Source organism: Myxocyprinus asiaticus, chromosome 13, assembly GCF_019703515.2.
Source record: "Myxocyprinus asiaticus isolate MX2 ecotype Aquarium Trade chromosome 13, UBuf_Myxa_2, whole genome shotgun sequence".
Taxonomy (NCBI): Eukaryota; Metazoa; Chordata; class Actinopteri; order Cypriniformes; family Catostomidae; genus Myxocyprinus; species Myxocyprinus asiaticus.
Window position 1 is genome coordinate 36,446,908 of NC_059356.1, and position 18,131 is coordinate 36,465,038.

Sequence of the window (18,131 nt, forward strand, 5' to 3'; positions counted from 1 at the left end):
TGATTTCAGTGCTGTTCTTTTGTACAGTAGCAAGCAGGCTAATCATTTATCCTTGATAAACAATCTGCATGATTGGAAAAGTGAAACACTTTCAGTGGTTTCGTTTCAGTTATCAATAATCTCTTCCTGGTCCATTGTACATTTTAGTATTCCGTTAACTTAAGAGTATTGGTATCTGTTGACATAATACCAACGAGTTTAATTTTCTATTTATGTCATTCTCAACCTAATGCATTTTTACGCCATAACACATTTTCAGTAGTGAATTATTTCCGTAGTTCTCTTTATTCCAGGTAAAAATCCTGAATCAGACCCTCCGAAACCACCCCCTAAACGCCGGCGCATCATTGACCCCTCATCCATCACAACTGTACTTGTATACTCTAACAAGATGGGTTAAATCCCGCTGACCAGTGTCCTTAATGAATGCAAACCATTGCCTCTGGAAGGCTTTTCAACCTGCTGTCACTTACTATGGCATGCACTGTTACCTAGAACCATGTTCAGGATTTGTTGCACTATATATAGTGGTATATGAAGTATTTGAAGAATGCCTGTAATTTAGATGCACTGGTACTAATGTCTTCCAAAGTGCATACATAGCTAAATTGTGATTCATAAAATGTTATTTTCTTTTAGGTGAGCCGCTCCGTAAATCTGAAGCCAGTAGCCTTCAAACAAACCAGTCTCACAGGTATTCGCCCTTACAGACCACTGGCCATAGTGGCAATGTATTTGAGTACATTACATTTCTTTAAACTAAATTTATATTAACACACCACTTTGCTTCTTTTGAATGGAGGTTTTCAGACTCTTTTCTTTCATTTCTTTGCATGTAAGTTTAATCCAGCGTCATTCTCACTGTCTTTTCTGTACCAGACAAGGAAAAGGAGGTCACCTCTGGTCTCCTTCCCCACCCTGGACAGAGAAACAGCCAATCAGCATTGATCTGAGTGGCTCAGAGGAGGAGCCAGAACACAGTGAACCTCAATAAGTAAACAGACTGACTTTGGTGTGGAAGTATTTATGCAGAAGACATGTTTCACCCCAAAGCTGGGTTGTTATTTGTTTCAGGTTTTTGTATTTGGTTTTGTGGTAACCTCTTCAAAATCGCTTCTTGACTTCATATTGACATCAAAATTAGAAATACGTTGATATATTTGCAAGGTCAGTATTTGATATCGACGTAGGGCATTGAAAATCCCATATCAGTTGACCATTCGGCCTAATCAAAATGTACTGAAAAAGATGGATGGAGTCTACACTGGATGACCTATTTACTCCTCAGTCAATAAGCTGGGTCTTGTCAAAGCTGACATCATAAGTAATAGAAACCAAGCTCTGTGATTGAATGATTTAAGCGAAATTCATATGCATATGTCACGGTGCGTTTATTTCTTTCTAATTATCATTGAACCTTCTTGATAAAGAAGATGTGTGCCTTGAGTAAAACAAGTTGAAATGCTTTCTTGAAAAATTCCACTTATAACATAGATGCTACAGATTTATATTTAGAGTACTCTCTCCTCATTTTGTTTCTGCTGCCCTTGCAGAAGGTATGCACATCTTTTTGGATTCATGTTGTCCTTCCCATGCTTGTGTGCACTCAGTTAGATGGAATACAGGCAAAGTTATTGTTCTTGGTATAGTTCACCCCAAAATGAAAATTCTGTCATCATTTCCTCATGTAGTTTCAAACCCATATGAATTTCTTCCATGAAACACAAAAGGAGATATTAGACAAAATGTTGAAGGGATAGTTCACCCAAAAGTGAAAATTATTTGATCATTTACTCACTCTCGTGCCATCCCAGATGTGTATGACTTTCTTTCTTCTGCAGAACACAAACGAAGGTTTTTAGAAGAATATTTCAGCTCTGTGGGTCCATTTAATGCAAGTGAATGGTGAATGGTTTTAAAGCTCCAAAAAGCACAAAAGCATGGCATAAAAGCAATCCATAAAACTGTAATAAGTTGTTTAATCAATATATTCTGAATAGATTCTAATCTATTTTTAAGCGAACAGACCAAGGAACGAATCTAATCGATTTTGGATCAGAATGGACCAAAATATAATTCCTTTTTCACTTTAAATCTTGCCATTGCAGTCTCTATGCACAATCATGTTTTCAAGCTCAATTACACAAAATAATGCTTGACTCGTGCACAGAGCGCTAGATGGCGCTAAGAAGTTTATCGATTTATAGTGAAAAAGTATATATATATTAGTCTGTTCTCACCCAAAACCGATTAGATCACTTCAGAAAACTTGGATTTAACCACTGGAATCGTATGGATTACTTTTATGCTGTCTTTATGTGCTTTTTGGGATTAAAAGTTCTGGTCACCATTCACTTGTATTGTATGGACCCACAGAGCTGAGATATTCTTCTGAAAATCTTCACTTGTGTTCTGCAGAAGAAAGAAATTCATACACATCTGGAATTGCGTGAGGGTGAGTAAATGATGAGAGAATTTAAATTTTTACAGCCTCAGTCACCATTCACTTTTATCATATAGAAAAGAAGATGCAATGGAAGTGAATGGAGACTGAGACTGATAATTCTGCCTAACATTTTTTGTGTTTCATGAAAGAACAAAAGTCATACTGGTTTGGAGCAACTTGAGCTTGAGAAAATGACAATCTTTTTTGAGTGAACTCTTCCAGTGAAAAAAAAAAGCACCTTATTGCCATTTGTTAATATTTTTTATTTTATTTTATTATTATTATTCTGAAGAATGCTCCTCTATGGTCTATCCTGTCCCAGTTCATCTCTGGTCTGACTGCCAGTGCTAAGCAGAAGGCTAAATTCCTCTTTGAAGGGTCAAAGGTCACACATGATCACACTCCAGCTGAGCTAGACACAGAGGGTGGGGATGTCATTGACGTCTGGGCCTAAATGCTGGAACTGTTTATGTTTGGTGTTTTGCACTTCTTTAACACCTTGTTTTCTATGTTATGTAAATGTGTATAAGAATGATTCTGTGGTACATTTGGATTTTGCTGGAGGTCCTTTTTTGTTTGTCGACCTTCTTAACAGCTGATAAACACCATAGGATTCATGTATTTTTTATTTTAGGTTTCATATAAATGTCTTCTGTTAGAAGTAGTAATATAAGCCATTTTTACATTGTGTACATACACCAGATTTATTTAAGAATTTATGGAATGTGCCTGTTTTTAATATGAAACATTAACTTTGAAAGGAATAAAATAAAATTACAAACATGGAAGGCATATTTATTGCTGTTTTTTTATTTTATTTATTTATTTATTTATTTATTCATTCATTCATTTATTTATTTATTTTTATGTACATTTACCTAAATGTAGCTGTGATTCAGAATTCCCCTTTAAATACACTAATGTTTGCTTGACACCTACCTATTTGAACTCGTTATCTCGGGTCATTGATCAGCTCGACCAGTTAATCACTGCCCTACAATTAGATTGTGTTGACAAAGCACTAATGATACTTCAGTACAAATAGAGACTAATGAAAGGTTCAGATTCACTATTGATTTTGTTGGCAACTTTTGTCATTGTTTGTCGAAGTATTTATTTGTATAAAGCGCCAAATACCGTCAAAATTAATTTACAGAATTACAATCTATTCAGACAGGCACACATTTACAAATATAAATAATAATAGCAAATAATGCATATTCCAATAAACATTTGCGAAAAGAGCAAAAACTCAAATAAATGTGTCATTGAATTTTTTTTTTTTTTTTTTTTTTGTTTTGTTTTTATTTATTTATTTTTTTACATATGGTTTTAAATGATATTATTTCGAAATAGTGCAATGATTTAGGGTTGGCGAACTGTGTTGACTGGTGTGTGTGAGGAGGGGAGGGGAGTCACATGACTTTAGAGCGGAAGTTCTGCGTCACACCAATATGGCGTCGTGCTGAGACTGTAGATCAGCAACAAAACAGTAAAGGCGGTCAGCTGCACGGTACGGTTCCAGGCTCTCCGCTGTAATTTGAAGATGTTCACACAGGAGGTAAGGTAAAGATAACACCTTGAAACGTCTAGACCAGTCAGGGAGACCCCAACACCGCCCTGAGAAACAACTTTGAGGACGCGCCTGTCTACGCTTTGCATTTTCCAGGTAAACAACAACAACAACAACAACAACATGTGTTTTGCTTCCCAGTGTTGTGAAAGCCCTAAGTGTGTTTTAAAGTAATATCCCAATGTCCTCTTCCCGTAATGACCACATGTAAAAGGATTAATCCAGAGAGGCACACCTTTTGCGTGTGTTTTTGTGGAATCTGTTAACCTATTTACATGTCTGTAGACATAGACTAGTGTTAGTCAACACCAGTCATCAGATGTCAGCAGAAACCGGTTCAGCTGACATGCTTATCTGTGTCAAAGATACAGATTGCTTTGACAGGATAATAATTTATTAGCCATAAATACAAAAACTTTTGTTAGCATTAGGTACTGTGTTCATTCGTTGGTTGATGTAAATAGATTTGATCTGCTGTTTAATCAAACCTCAACATCTGAACACATTCGTTGAGTTTTAATAATAGCATACACTGCTTTCCAAGCGTGTCATGTAATTTCTCACACTGTCAGTCTTTCAGCGTCTCTTCCTCTTCAATGTTTTCACACGACATTGTGGCGAGATTAATTTGCATCACGAGCCTGTGGCCCATGTCTACTTCCCTCTCACTATTGTCTGTCTTATATGCTAGTAGGACACACTTCTGATGAATTGGATTACAAGTATACTTTATGCATTGTGTCCCATTGGAGTCTGTTTTAGAAAATGCAGCAAACAAAATAACATAAAATGGCTCGTCTCACTCCCATAAAAGATACTTTATTATATTTTAATGTGATCAGCAGTATTTGTATGCTACAATAGCTGCTTGTATTTAATCAGTAAAGCCCAAAAGATATGGGATTTTTTAGACCGATACCGATTTTAGAGGGGGAAAATTCACTGATTACTGATATAGCTCATTTTTGAGCTGGAATGAAAACAGACCTTTTCTATGTGGATTGTGCACTGATTTTGCACCAAAATGATTATGCAAAGGTACTCAGAAGGCTGCTTTCTTAAACAAATATTTTTATCAAAGAAAATTCTAGAAATGAACACTGAGAAAATAAAGAATATATAAAAATACAATAAATAGCATAATAAACATCAGTACTGTTAGTATAAGTAAATTGCTGACCATTTAAATAAATAAAAATACAATAAATAGCTAAATAAAAATCAGTACTGTATGTTGTATGTCAATTGCCCACAATAAATAAAAATAAAATAAATAGCTTAATAAACATCAGCACTGTTTAGTATCAGTCAATTGCTGACCATTTAAATAAAGAATAAATAAAAATAAAATAGCTAAATAAACATCAGGGGCTGGTTGCACCAGCTATACGTACATTACAACTTAGCCAAGTTGTGGCATAAATGGGCACTAAGTCACAATTTACGCTCTACTAAATATGTGAGCATTGCACCATTAAATTTAGGTAGAACATAACCCTACATATAAACTAACTATATATACGGCAGCCACTGACCAGGAGTAACGGATGGAATAAAAAAGCAGACTCATTTAATGACATCAGTGAGCTTATGTTTTGGTTGACAGGCATCAGTTCTTTCGACATATATGATGATGTTGGCATTTACACTCGTTTACATTTACGAGAGAGAGAAAAAAAAAACCCGTACTTTTAAGCGGCTCTTCAGCATGAATCCGATCTAACGGTGCCGTTTTTTGGGTTCGTCGCCCGGTGTCAAGTTTCAACACATTCAAAATATATATATAGGATATTAAAATGAATAAATGTCTATTTTTCCTGCCTGTTGTATTAGTATGTATCACCCCTCATTTATTTTAGATACAGTTCCTATATATTATTATTTACACAGGGCAAATATACTATTTATTAAATCTACTTTTATTACATATCCTATTTTAATTTCTGGAAAACCAGACTTTTAAATATTACATTTTATAAATGCAACGACTGGAATTGTTCGGTTGAAGGGGGTACCAAACTGTGAATCCTGAACAAAACAGTTTGGAACATGTTTACACGCTGACAAGGTATGAAATTAGCTACGTGGTTATCTAGTTAGCTGTAAGCTCGTTCCTATAGAGAGTAAAAGATGGACTTTATTTACTTTCCAGCATTGTGTCTACCCAACTACCCATCAGACACAATCCACCACTGCACCGTTGTCTGCTGAGCTGCAAAAAGATGCTCTGATGTTTACCTTTCAATCTGTTACATTACTGACTGCACTGACAAACTATAGCGGCTAACAGCAAACAGACATGAGTGACATGGTTGTCAGGGACAGGGTTAACGTTATATTAGTTATATAAAATGATGGGGTCATTTTTTATTAACTTTCCAGTATGTATTTCACAAACTAGTTAGCAATTTAACGAGAAGAGACCGCTCAAATCCACACCGTTTAACTCTGCCCTGTCTGCAGAGCCACCGTCAGCTCAGAGTCAGCTCTGTAAACAATGAAGTCGGAGCGCGCTCTGTTGGACAAACTACGTAACGACACCAATTCTAAAGCATTGTTTTCTGCATTATATGTTCCAAAAAAAGTTTTAATATCGGTAAAATATACACCGATACGGATATATCAGTGAAAGGCTTATATTGGCCGATACTATTGATACTATTAATCAGTAAATAGACTCTGACAGTGGCGGACTTTGCACTTTTTTTTTTTTTCTGGCCCTTAGCGTTAAACACAGTACTGTCCAAAACTGCGTCTGTCAACCTTTGTTTTTGATTCTGTGTGGCAGAGAATTTTCACTTTTAAGGCATTTATCAGATGCTCTTTATCCAGAGTGAGAAGTACTGATACATTGCATATGAAATCGCTGTGATCAACAGATGGCAAGAATGCAATTTGAAACACTATCTAACAGGAAAGAAGTGCCTCCTGTACAAATACAAACAAGTGTTCATTGTACAATAAATCTAATTTAGATACAATAAACCTAATGCAAATAATCAAGCCTACGCAGGATTTTATTCCTTAATCTATGTATAAGTTTTGAGTGTATTATGTGCATCTGTATATTTGCAATCTAAATCAGTAACCCTTTGCTGAAATCTTTTGCTACCGTTGGTTATAGATTTGTACTCTGCATTGGCATTTTCCTTCTCCTCCTCCTCATCATCATGTTCCTCCTATAGCAGTGATGTCACGAACAGATGCTTCTGCAGACACCACACCCTTCTTCTCAGATGATAATGAGGGGGAGGAGCCTGTTGACATCAAGGTGGGGCCATCTCATCCTGAGGAGGACGAATCTGCTAGTGGAGTGTCTAATAGAAGAGCTATGTTGACAGTGGTTGTCCTCTGCTACATCAACCTGCTAAACTATATGGACAGATTCACTGTGGCAGGTAACTAGTTCTAATAGATTTCAGTGCTAGTAGACAATGCAGGTTCCCTTTCCCTCCAGATCACTGCTGCGAGTTGCAAGAGGTTGCAGTGATATTTTGTTTAATGAATAGGAAAGGATACCTGTGGCATGTTACAAAAGGCACAAGGCAAAGACACACCTGTTCTGTCAATGTATGTCCTAATAAGAGTGCTCTATAAACATGATATCAATTATAGTAGTCTGATTTGATTCTTTTTGTTGTTCTTGTTTACAGAGTTAAGTCACATAGTAAATTCTTAGAATAAATGAATTGTAACTGAATAACAGGTTAAACATGCTGTTCAGCTTTTGATATGCTGTTGTTTGATGAGGTTTGTTAACGTACAGTGCCCTCCATAAGTATTTGGACAGTGAGACACTTTTCATAATTTTGGCTCTGTACAGCACCATGATGGATTTGAAATGAATTGATCAATATGCAATTGAAGTGCAGACTGCCAGCTTTAATTTGTACAGCATTTTCTTTATACACAAACCCCCATTTTCAGGGGCTCAAAAGTGCAGTACATTCATAAATTATTCAGACCCCCTCATTTTTTTTTTCACATTTTGTTATGTTGTAGCCTTATGATAAAATGCTTTAAATTATTATTTTTTCTCTCACATAAATCCACACCATACCCCATAATGACAAAGCAAAAACCAGATTTTTGATAATTTTGCAAATGTATTAAAAAGAAAAACTGCAATAACACATTGACATAAGTATTTAGACCCTTTGCTATGACACTTGAAATTTAGCTCAGGTGCATCCCATTTCTTTGGATCATCTTTGAGATGTTTCTACACTTTGGAGTCCACCTGTGGCAAATTCAGTTGATTGGACATGATTTGGAAAGGCACACACACCTGTCTATATAAGGTCTTGGAGCTGAAAATGCATATCAGAGCAAAAACCAAGCCATGAAGACAAAGAAACTGCCTGCAGAGCCCAGAGACAGGATTGTGTCGAGGCACAGATATGGGGAAGGCTACAAAGATTTTCTGGCTGCATTGAGGTTTCCCAAGAGCACAGTGGCCTCCATAATTCTTAAATGGAAGAAGTTTGGAACAATCAGGACTCTTCCTAGAGCTGGCCACCTGGCCAAACTGAGCAATTGGGGGAGAAGGGCCTTAGTAAGAGAGGTGACCAAGAACCTGATGGTCACGCTGGTTGAGCTCTAGAGATCATGTGTGGAGATAGGAGAAACTTGCAGAAGGACAGCCATCACTGCAACACTGCATCGACCTGGAATTTATTGCAGAGTGGCCGGAAGCCTCTCCTCAGTGCAAGACACAAGAAAGCCTGCTTGGAATTTGCAAAAAAAGCACCTAAAGGACTCAGACTGTGAGAAACAAGATTCTCTGGTCTGATGAAACAAAGATTGAACTGTTTGGCCTCAATTCAAAGGGTCATGTTTGGAGGAAACCAGGCAGTGCTCATCACCTGCGCAATACCGTCCCAATGTTGAAGCATGGTGGTGGTAGCATCATGCTGTTGGGGTGTTTTTCAGTGGCAGGGACTGGGGGACTGGTCAGGGTTGAAGGAAAGCTGAATGCAGCAAATACAGAGATATCCTTAATGAAAACCTGGTTCAGAGAGCTCAGGACCACAGACTGGGCCAAAGGTTCACCTTCCAACAGGACAGTGACCCTAAGAATACAGCCAAGACAACGTAAGTGTGGCTTAGGGACAACTCTGTGAATGTTCTTGAATAGCCCAGCCAGAGCCCGGACTTGAACCCAATCGAACATCTCTGGAGAGACCTGAAAATGGCTGTCCACTGATGGCCCCCATCCAACCTGACAGCTTGAGAGGATCTGCTGAGAAGAATGCCAGAAAATCCCCAAATCCAGGTGTGAAAAGCTTGCCGGATCATACTCAAAAGACTTGAGGCTGTAATTGCTGCCAAAGCTGCTTCAACTAAGTACTGAGTTAAGGGTCTGAATACTTATGTCAATGTGATATTTTAGTTTTTTCTTTTTAATAAATTTGCAAAGTTATTAAAAATCTGGAAAAAAATGAAGGGGTCTGAATGCACTATAATTGGACAATCGACTGAGAAGCTATTTCATGGCCATGTGTGGGCTATTCCCAGGTTATTTCAGTAAAAAATAAGCAGTTAAAAGTTCTGGAGATGATTCCAAATGTGCAATTTGCATTTGGAAGCTGTTGCTGTACATGCTCATTATGATGTTCAAAGGACTGTCAATGCAAGTAAAGCTGACTATCATTAGGCTGAAAAAAACAAAACAAAATAAATCCATCAAAGAGAAAGGCCTGGATGACCACAGAAGACAACTGTGGTGGAAGATCACAGAGTTCTTTCCTTGATGAAGAAACACCCCTTCAAAACCTCAATCCGAGTCAAGAATGCTCTCCAGGAGGTAAGCTTGTCATTGTTAAAGTCTACAATCAAGATAACACAGAAAGTACAGTGTTTACCACAAGGTGCAAACCACTAGTGAGCCTCAAGTATAGGAAGTCCACATTAGACTGCCATAAAATATGTATAAAAAAAACAAGCCTGCCAAATTCTGGAACACTTGTTTGGACAGTTGAAACTGAGATGAACCTGTACCAGAGTCATGGGAAGAGTATGGATGATGATCGAAGCATTCCATATCACCTGTAAGCATGGTGGAGGCAGTGTTATGACATGGGCATGTATAGCTGCCAATGGAAATGGGTCACTTGTATTTGTTGATTATATGACTGCTGACAGAAGCAGCAGGATTCATTCTGAAGTGAAAGCTATACTTTCTGCTCAGATTTAGCCAAACACTGCAAAATTGAGAGGACGGCACTTCACAGTACTGATGGACAGTGACCAAAACATACTGTAAATGCAACCTAAGAAGGGCAAAGAAGTGGAATGTTCTTCAATGGCTGAGTCAGTCACCTGATCTCAACCCAACTGAACATGCATTTCACTTCATGAAGACAAAACTGAAAGCAGAAAGACCCATAAACAAGCAGCAATTTAAGACAGCTACAGTAAAAGGCCCTGCAAAGCATCACTAGGGAGGGAACCCAGAATTTGGTCATGTCCATAGGTTCCAGACTTCAGACAGTCATTAACTGCAAAGGATTTTCAACGAAGTATTAAGATGATCAATTTATATATGATTATGTTAGTTTGTCCAATTACTTTTGAGCCCCAAACCGTTCACCCAGTTTGTATGTAAATCCATTCAAATTAAATCTGACAGTTTGCACTTCAATTACATTTTGATTGATGGTGGATTACAGTGTCTCACTGTCCAAATACTTATGGAGGGCACTGTAGTTCTTGTATTGGCAATAGAGTGCTTTGTTGGAAAGGAAAACCCTTATTCCTTGTTCCTAATGAGTGTTTGACTTATGAGTAGAAGTTGCTAGACTTCATTGTAATAATAAACATATCCTCTTTTATAGGTGTACTCCCAGACATTGAGCATTTCTTCAACATTAGTGATGGCAAATCAGGGCTACTTCAGACAGGCAAGTGGATCATTTATGCAATATGTGATTTATACTCATGTGAAATCTGACATATTTTAGACTTTTTTGTATTTTAGATTTTGAGGTTTTGCATCGTTCCTTTTACATTCTCTTTCAATCCTATCTATTCAGTCTTCATCTGCAGTTACATGTTTCTGGCTCCTCTGTTCGGTTACATGGGCGACCGGTATAACAGGAAGGTGATCATGTCTGTGGGTATTTCCTTCTGGTGTATAGTGACACTGGCCAGCTCCTACGTTGGTAAAGATGTAAGTCCTACATGACAACCTTCATGTGAATTTCTGTATTTGTATTGAATGGAATTTTTTCAATGTTAAAATACTTAACAAAAATACTTGTTCAAATACTCCTATCCTAGATTACACAGTGGCCACTGTGCACAAATATAAATGAGCTGTTTGTAGGTTGTTTTCCTAAAAAAGTTAAAAATCTGTGGCTCATTGAATCAACCAATGGCACGAGTTTGGAGCGGGACATCCATGTTTCTCTGATCAGTGGCAGGGAGTGTTCAGGATTTTGTTTTTTAAAAAACAGTCATTATTTTTGGAATTCCATTTTGACACCTATAAATCCTTTACCTATAAAGCTTTATATTTAAAAACCATTTCACTCCAAGACTTTGTTTATTTATAAAAGCAACAGCTTTCAATTTTTGACTCAGTATTGTTTCCTCTTTGGAGTGTGTGAGTGTACTTAAAGTGTGATTTGGAGAGTAAACTAATAGAATAAATTCTGTCATCCTCTCAGTATTTTTGGGCGTTGTTGTTGACGCGGGGGCTGGTGGGTGTCGGGGAGGCGAGTTACTCCACAATTGCTCCCACCATCATCGCTGATCTGTTCATCAAGGAGAAGAGGACCAACATGCTGTCTATCTTTTACTTTGCCATTCCAGTGGGCAGGTGGGTCCACACACACACAGACACACACAAACTTTTTTTTTTTTTTTAAATTCCAATAAATCCAGCTGCCCATTTACAAGTGAAAACTTTTCTGTAATGGTAGAGAATGTCATAACTAGACTCCGATAGGATGTAAAGACATTTTTTGCATTTCTACCTTGAATAATTACCTTGTATTGTATACCTATTGCTAGAAAATGAACAATTAACTAAAATGTAAAATTAAGCTATGAATGAAGAATTAGCAGTGACATCACTTGGGTCGTTGCTATAGAAGAGTGACTTAAGCTAATGAGTTGTAAATTTCACCACTTTGAATCTCTGAGGATTGTACTTTTTTGTTTGTTTTTTTTGTTTTTTTGCTCTCAATAAACCAAGCAAAATTGCATCTATACATTAGTAAATACATATTAGTAGCAGGGGAGCATTTAATTTTGTAATTTGACTTACTTGGCTTACTTTCATAGGCAGATAGACCACTTATCCTATTTATATTAGACAGACAGATAGCAGCCAAAGTGAGACAGAAGCATTTATTTTTGGAATGATTAGGTAAATGAGACTTACACATGAAAATTTCTGGTTAGTGGACAGTTTGCTTTATAATATGGTTGATTTAGATTATTTACATCTTTGACAATCTCACTGTATTCTCTTTGAAATCTGCTGGTTTCCGTCCTCAGTGGTCTGGGTTATATAGTGGGCTCAAAGGTGGATGATGTGGCTGGGGACTGGCACTGGGCTCTGCGGGTATGTCTGTAGTTTTAGATCTTTCTCTGATTATATTACATAATACATGCTGCTTGCTTTCACCACCAAATCTGGTGAAATATGATGATAACAGTACTCTGTAATTCCATTCTCTTTCTTAGGTGACCCCTGGTCTGGGGCTTCTGGCAGTAGTCCTCTTGGTGTTTGTGGTTCAGGAGCCAAAGCGTGGTGCAATCGAAGCTCATCCAGAGCACACGCTGCAAAGAACCAGCTGGCTGGTGGACATGAAAGCACTCTGCAGGAAGTGAGTCACCGAGAGCTCATGTTGCCTTTAAAGCAGCATTTACAAGTTGCACCCTTTGCCTTAGATTTCATGCAGGGAATTTTTCAATATCTGATATTAGACTGAGAGTTTCATTCCACATCATTTCCTCACTGTTATTGCCGACATGACTGGCAAAGAAATTATAAAATGGCTAATCGTCCACCATTAGAGGCTGGTGATTTTTATCAGATATTCAATATCAAGATATTGAAACACTGAGTGAAATAGGATTTGACACCCTCTATCCTCCTACATATCTTGTTAATTGACCATAATTCTGTGTAGAATGTAAGAAGGGCATCTCTTTCTTCTACGAGCAATTTGTCTTGTGATTAATTGCAGTGACTGGATGTTGTTTACTTTTCTTGCCTGAACTAAATGTTCTTTCTCTCTCTATCTCATACTGCATTTGTTTTAGTCCTAGTTTTGTTCTGTCCACATTTGGCTTCACGGCTGTGGCCTTTGTGACAGGATCTTTAGCCCTATGGGCCCCCGCCTTTTTATTTAGAGCAGGCGTCTTCATCGGAGAAAAACAGCCATGCTTAAAGAACCCATGTGACACCTCTGACAGGTAATGCACACACACACATACAAACTCCCTCTTTAAAGATACACACCTGTTCATCAAGACATTCGCACATACTTTTGAAATCTTTGTTTTTAAATGGTTGTAATGTTTTGATGCTGCAATACTACAGAGTATTGCGCTTTCTTATCTCTTATAACTTATCTCATTTTAGCTTTGCTGATTATATTGTAATTATTTTTCTGTTAAAGGGATAGTTCACCCAAAATTGAAAATTCTCTCATCATTTACTCATCCTCATGCCATCCTAGATGTGTATGACTTTCTTTCACAGAACACAAATTAAGATTTTAAGAAGAATATTTCAGCTCTGTTTCAATGCAAGTGAATGGTGGCCAGAATTTTGAAGCTCCAAAAAGCACATAAAGGCAACATAAAAGTAATCCACAAGACTCCAGTGTTTTAATATTGTCTTCTGGAGTGATCTAACTGATTTTGGGTGAGAACAGACAAAAATGTACATCTTGCCATTGCAGTTTTTAGGCACGATCATGATTTCAAGCTCGATTACACTTCCTAGTGCTAGACACATGCACAAAGAGCTAGATGGAGCTAGGAAGTGTAATTGAGCTTGAAATAATGATCACCAAGGAGACTGCTGAAGTCAGGATTTAAAGTGAAAAGGAGTTACATTTTGGTCTGTTCTCTTAAAAATAGATTGGATCGCTTCAGAAGACATGGATTAAACCACCAAAGTCTTATGGATTTCTTTTATGCTGCCTTTATGTGCTTTTTTGGAACTTCAAAATTTTGGCTACCACTTACTTGCATTGTATGGACCTTCAGAGCTGATATATTATTCTAAAATCTTAATTTGTGTTCAGCAGAAGAAAGAAAGTCATATACATCTGTGATGGCATGAGGGTGAATAAATTATTAGAGATTTTTCATTTTTGGGTGAAATATTCCTTTAAGAACATCTAAGAGGCCTTCCAGACAGAACGTGTTTAGGCAGCTCGGTGACTAGAACAGAATGCAGGTGTCTCAAGATGTGTTTCTTTTAACTTTGGCGTCTTAAAAATGTGGCTTGAGATGCTGAAAAAAAACTGCGAGAAGTAATGCAACAAAGACATCCGTTTATTGCATGTTTACAGAAATAAACAATTAAAAAACGATTTAACAGAACACCTCAGATGCACTAATAATGTTCCTCTATTCTCCTCTCTCTTGCAGTCTGATTTTTGGTGGCATCACAGTTGTAACTGGTATCCTGGGTGTAGCAGGTGGAGTGCAGGCCAGCAAGTTGCTGAGGACGAGAACCCCACGAGCTGATCCTCTGGTCTGTGCTGCAGGACTCCTCCTCGCTGCTCCCTTTCTCTATCTGTCCATCATGTTTGCTCAGGCTAGCACTGCGGCCACATACGTAAGTCACTCCCTTTATCTCTGTCTATTGAGTTGACCTATCCTGTACCCCAACTGTATCTCTCTTTTAAGCCATTTTTTTTTCCCCCAGGAAGTGTTTGCACTTTTATACAGACCACAGTCTTGTTGCAGTGGTTGAATGTAGGGCAGTTTTATGCTAACCAAAAAGGTGGTTTTTGCTCAGATGATGATTGTGTTCTGTTCTCACCAGGTCTTTATCTTCTTGGGTGAAACATTCTTGTCCATGAATTGGGCGATTGTAGCAGACATCCTGCTAGTGAGTGTCCCTATCTCATATTTATTCCATTTCCACATACAGGCAAAACACAAAGCATACTTATTTTTTCCACAAACATGGCACTTTTCATGAATATGCAGTACTTTGGTGTCCCATGACTTTTTTTTAAAGCACTAGAGGAACAAGTCTCATGTTTTTTGTAGTAAGAACTATTATATATTTTAGATATAGTATTATCTAACTTAAATGTATCCTAGCATGAAAAGGGTGAATTGCAAACTGCATTTTTGCACCCTTGAAGGGCACTGCAGGAAAGGGGACACCACTCAAAGGGTCGCCCCTAACGAAAATAAGGAAATTAATCTTTTAATACCGAGAGGTACTTTCACACAGTAATGCCATGCTCCTTTCAGAGTACCCACTTCAAGTGCTCTGCCTTTGTATGTGAGTAGGGCATAGGGTAATTACTTTCAATAGGAATTCGCTCCAAATGTCTGTATCCCCCTTAGAATCGAGATTTTGGCCTGTCCCACCTCTGAGGGCTTAAACTTCTCAATTGTGTTCAACATTTAAAATTACACAACATATACAAATTTGGTGAATCGGTATTCAGTTTATTGCAGTAAAAACGATTTTTAATTATGAACTTATTTTAATGACCAAAAACATATTTCGCTGTGTCCAGCGTTTGCACATCTTGCAATTGGTCAAGCTCAGCCATTCAACCTTGTTATTATACAGTATGTAAAAATGGATGTAGTTGTTATTATTATTATATATACATTTTGTTTATTTAATTTGGATGTTTATTTAATTTCTATGGCTAGAAAATACCAAAAACACACAAATCAGAGTTTAAACTGTATTTAGACATAACAAGGTTGAAAAACTCTTTTTCAACCTCATTTTTTTTTTTTTAACCTTATTTGTTGAACATGCATTTTGTCTGCATTTCTCTTCCTTGGTTCCCTTATTTCTTTCCCTGTCTTCTCTCAGTATGTTGTGATCCCCACACGGCGCTCCACAGCAGAGGCCTTTCAGATTGTGCTCTCACACCTGATGGGCGATGCCATTAGCCCCTATCTCATTGGAGTGGTATGTCTCTCTCATACATAAATAGAAAAAGATTTTTAAAATGTATTTAATAAAAGACAATAAAAATGGCTTGTCCTCTATTTCTTCCCTCTCTCCTGTGTTCAGGTTTCCGACTCGCTAAAGAAGTCAGACTCATATATGTGGGAATTTCGCTCTCTTCAGATGTCACTCCTGCTGTGCTCCTTTGTGGCCGTGGGTGGTGGAGCTTTCTTCCTGGCTACAGCCCTCTTCATCGAGCAAGACCGAAATCTGGCTGAAAACTATGTGCCCTCTGGTGAGTGATCTCATTGTCATTGACAGCAATATTCTTTTAGATCACTGGCTTTTCCTGTTTCAGTCCATTTTAGCTTTTTTCAGGAGATATGCAATTCGCTTTCAGATTTCAGCTGAAATTTTGTGTATATTCTAAGGAGTCAATTAAAGTGACATATTTTTCTTCATAAAAGATCTTGCTGTTTTAAAGGAATATTCCAGGTAAAATACAACTTAATATTTGCGGAGAGCATTTTATGGCATGCTGTCGATTATTATAGCAAATAGTTTCGACTCATTCCTTGGTTTGTAAAAAAAAAATATATATATATATATATATATATATATATATATATATATATATTTATTATGTAAACACTTTTACAGCAGTGGAACAATAACAGTGGAAACCTATCAGGAAAGAGGGTGTAAAAGCAGAAATGTGAGCACATGAAAAAAAAAAAGTGTAGATGTAAAGTTGTCTAAATCTTTTTTTTTTTTTTTTTAAATGCCGCAATACATAAAAAAAAAATTAAAAAAAAGAATTATTTTAACTTTGAATAATCCTTATGTAGATCTTAGGCTGCATTCAGAATTATTGTAATTATAGACTCATGGCAATCTTAATTTATTTATTTTTTCAGATGATGCACCAATCGTTGTTCCAAAGAGGGGCAGATCCACTAAAGTATCAGTGTCAAGCGTTTTAATTTGAGACAACGAAAGGATTTGGCTGGTTCTCAGGACAGGGCACAACGGTCTGATTGGCTTAGGCAGACAGCACTAGAGCCGCCGACAGCCAATCCTGGAGCGGTGTTAGATAATAATCACTGCTTGGACTATCTCCATAATAAGGAGTTTTATAGTAATTTATTATGAATATTTTTTTGTTTTTGTTCGTTTATATCCTTAACACCAATATTGATTTGGGAGCATGTCAAAATAACAGAAATTCAAGAAATATCTTTCCTGGAAGTTCTGTGGCCATTAATTACTCTCCCTTTCCCTGGAGGAGACCAATGGGAGGAGAGCAAGGCACACTGAAAACGTATGTTGGTGAAATGAGAAATAGAAAAGGTTATGTGTTGGAGCCAGAATTCTTTACATTAATTTGAGATGCATACAGCTGATTTCAAGCCATATAACATAGATTGTAGACCTTATTTGGAGAGGGTCTGAATGGATTTTTCAGATTGCTGTCTATTGGTTCAAAGGTCAGTGAGACAGGTCAAACTCAGTGGCTGTCGGTCAGATGTCTTTATAGAAACTGATAAAGATTTTTTTTAGTCAGACTGAAACCCAATGCACTGTCAAATTGCTTTTGCATTTAAATCAGCCCCAAAACTGTACTGTGAAGAAAAAACGGATTCAGACTATACTGAGCAATGCACTGAAGTCCGTCTATGATCTGTCTCAACAGCAACCTTAGTTTTTCATCCTGTTTTATATCTTTTCTTCCATATTACATTTGAGCTTCTTTTAAGGTCTTTTAGGAAGTATATAAAAAAACAAACACTAATGCTGCCATGATTCAAATATTAGCTTAATTTGATAAAGATAATTGTTGTAATTATCGGTTTCATTATATATACTATATATATGTGTGTGTGTGTGTGTGTGTGTGTGTGTATATATATATATATATATACACACACACACACACACACACACACACACTGATCAGTCACAACATTAAAACCACCTGCCTAATATTGTGTAGG

At 37.2% G+C, this 18,131-nt stretch overlaps 1 protein-coding gene across 4 annotated transcripts; it reads left to right on the forward strand.

Annotated features, from left to right (window-relative positions):
* Nucleotides 1-3,888: 3,888 nt before the first annotated feature.
* LOC127450770 (protein spinster homolog 1-like) lies at nucleotides 3,889-18,081 on the forward strand. 4 transcript variants are annotated; one of them, XM_051715112.1, is made up of 13 exons: nucleotides 3,889-4,115; nucleotides 7,144-7,417; nucleotides 10,856-10,921; nucleotides 11,054-11,190; nucleotides 11,690-11,841; nucleotides 12,525-12,591; nucleotides 12,714-12,856; nucleotides 13,296-13,448; nucleotides 14,637-14,826; nucleotides 15,037-15,102; nucleotides 16,060-16,158; nucleotides 16,264-16,432; nucleotides 17,055-18,081. In XM_051715112.1, the coding sequence occupies exons 2-13, from the start codon at nucleotides 7,210-7,212 to the stop codon at nucleotides 17,123-17,125; spliced, it is 1,521 nt and encodes a 506-aa protein (XP_051571072.1). In that variant the 5' UTR covers nucleotides 3,889-4,115; nucleotides 7,144-7,209; the 3' UTR covers nucleotides 17,126-18,081. The 4 variants fall into 4 exon arrangements, with proteins under 4 accessions (XP_051571072.1, XP_051571071.1, XP_051571073.1 ...); XM_051715111.1 differs by having other exon boundaries at nucleotides 7,205-7,417; XM_051715113.1 differs by having other exon boundaries at nucleotides 7,208-7,417.
* The last annotated feature ends 50 nt before the right edge of the window (nucleotides 18,082-18,131 follow it).

Excerpts from the sequence above, each read along its gene's own strand:
- LOC127450770 (XM_051715112.1), top strand. The coding sequence starts at position 7,210 with ATGTCACGAACAGATGCTTCTGCAGACACCACACCCTTCTTCTCAGAT. Across the intron at positions 11,191-11,689 it reads GCTCCTACGTTGGTAAAGAT|TATTTTTGGGCGTTGTTGTT; the intron begins GTAAGTCCTACA and ends TCATCCTCTCAG. Across the intron at positions 12,592-12,713 it reads ACTGGCACTGGGCTCTGCGG|GTGACCCCTGGTCTGGGGCT; the intron begins GTATGTCTGTAG and ends TCTCTTTCTTAG.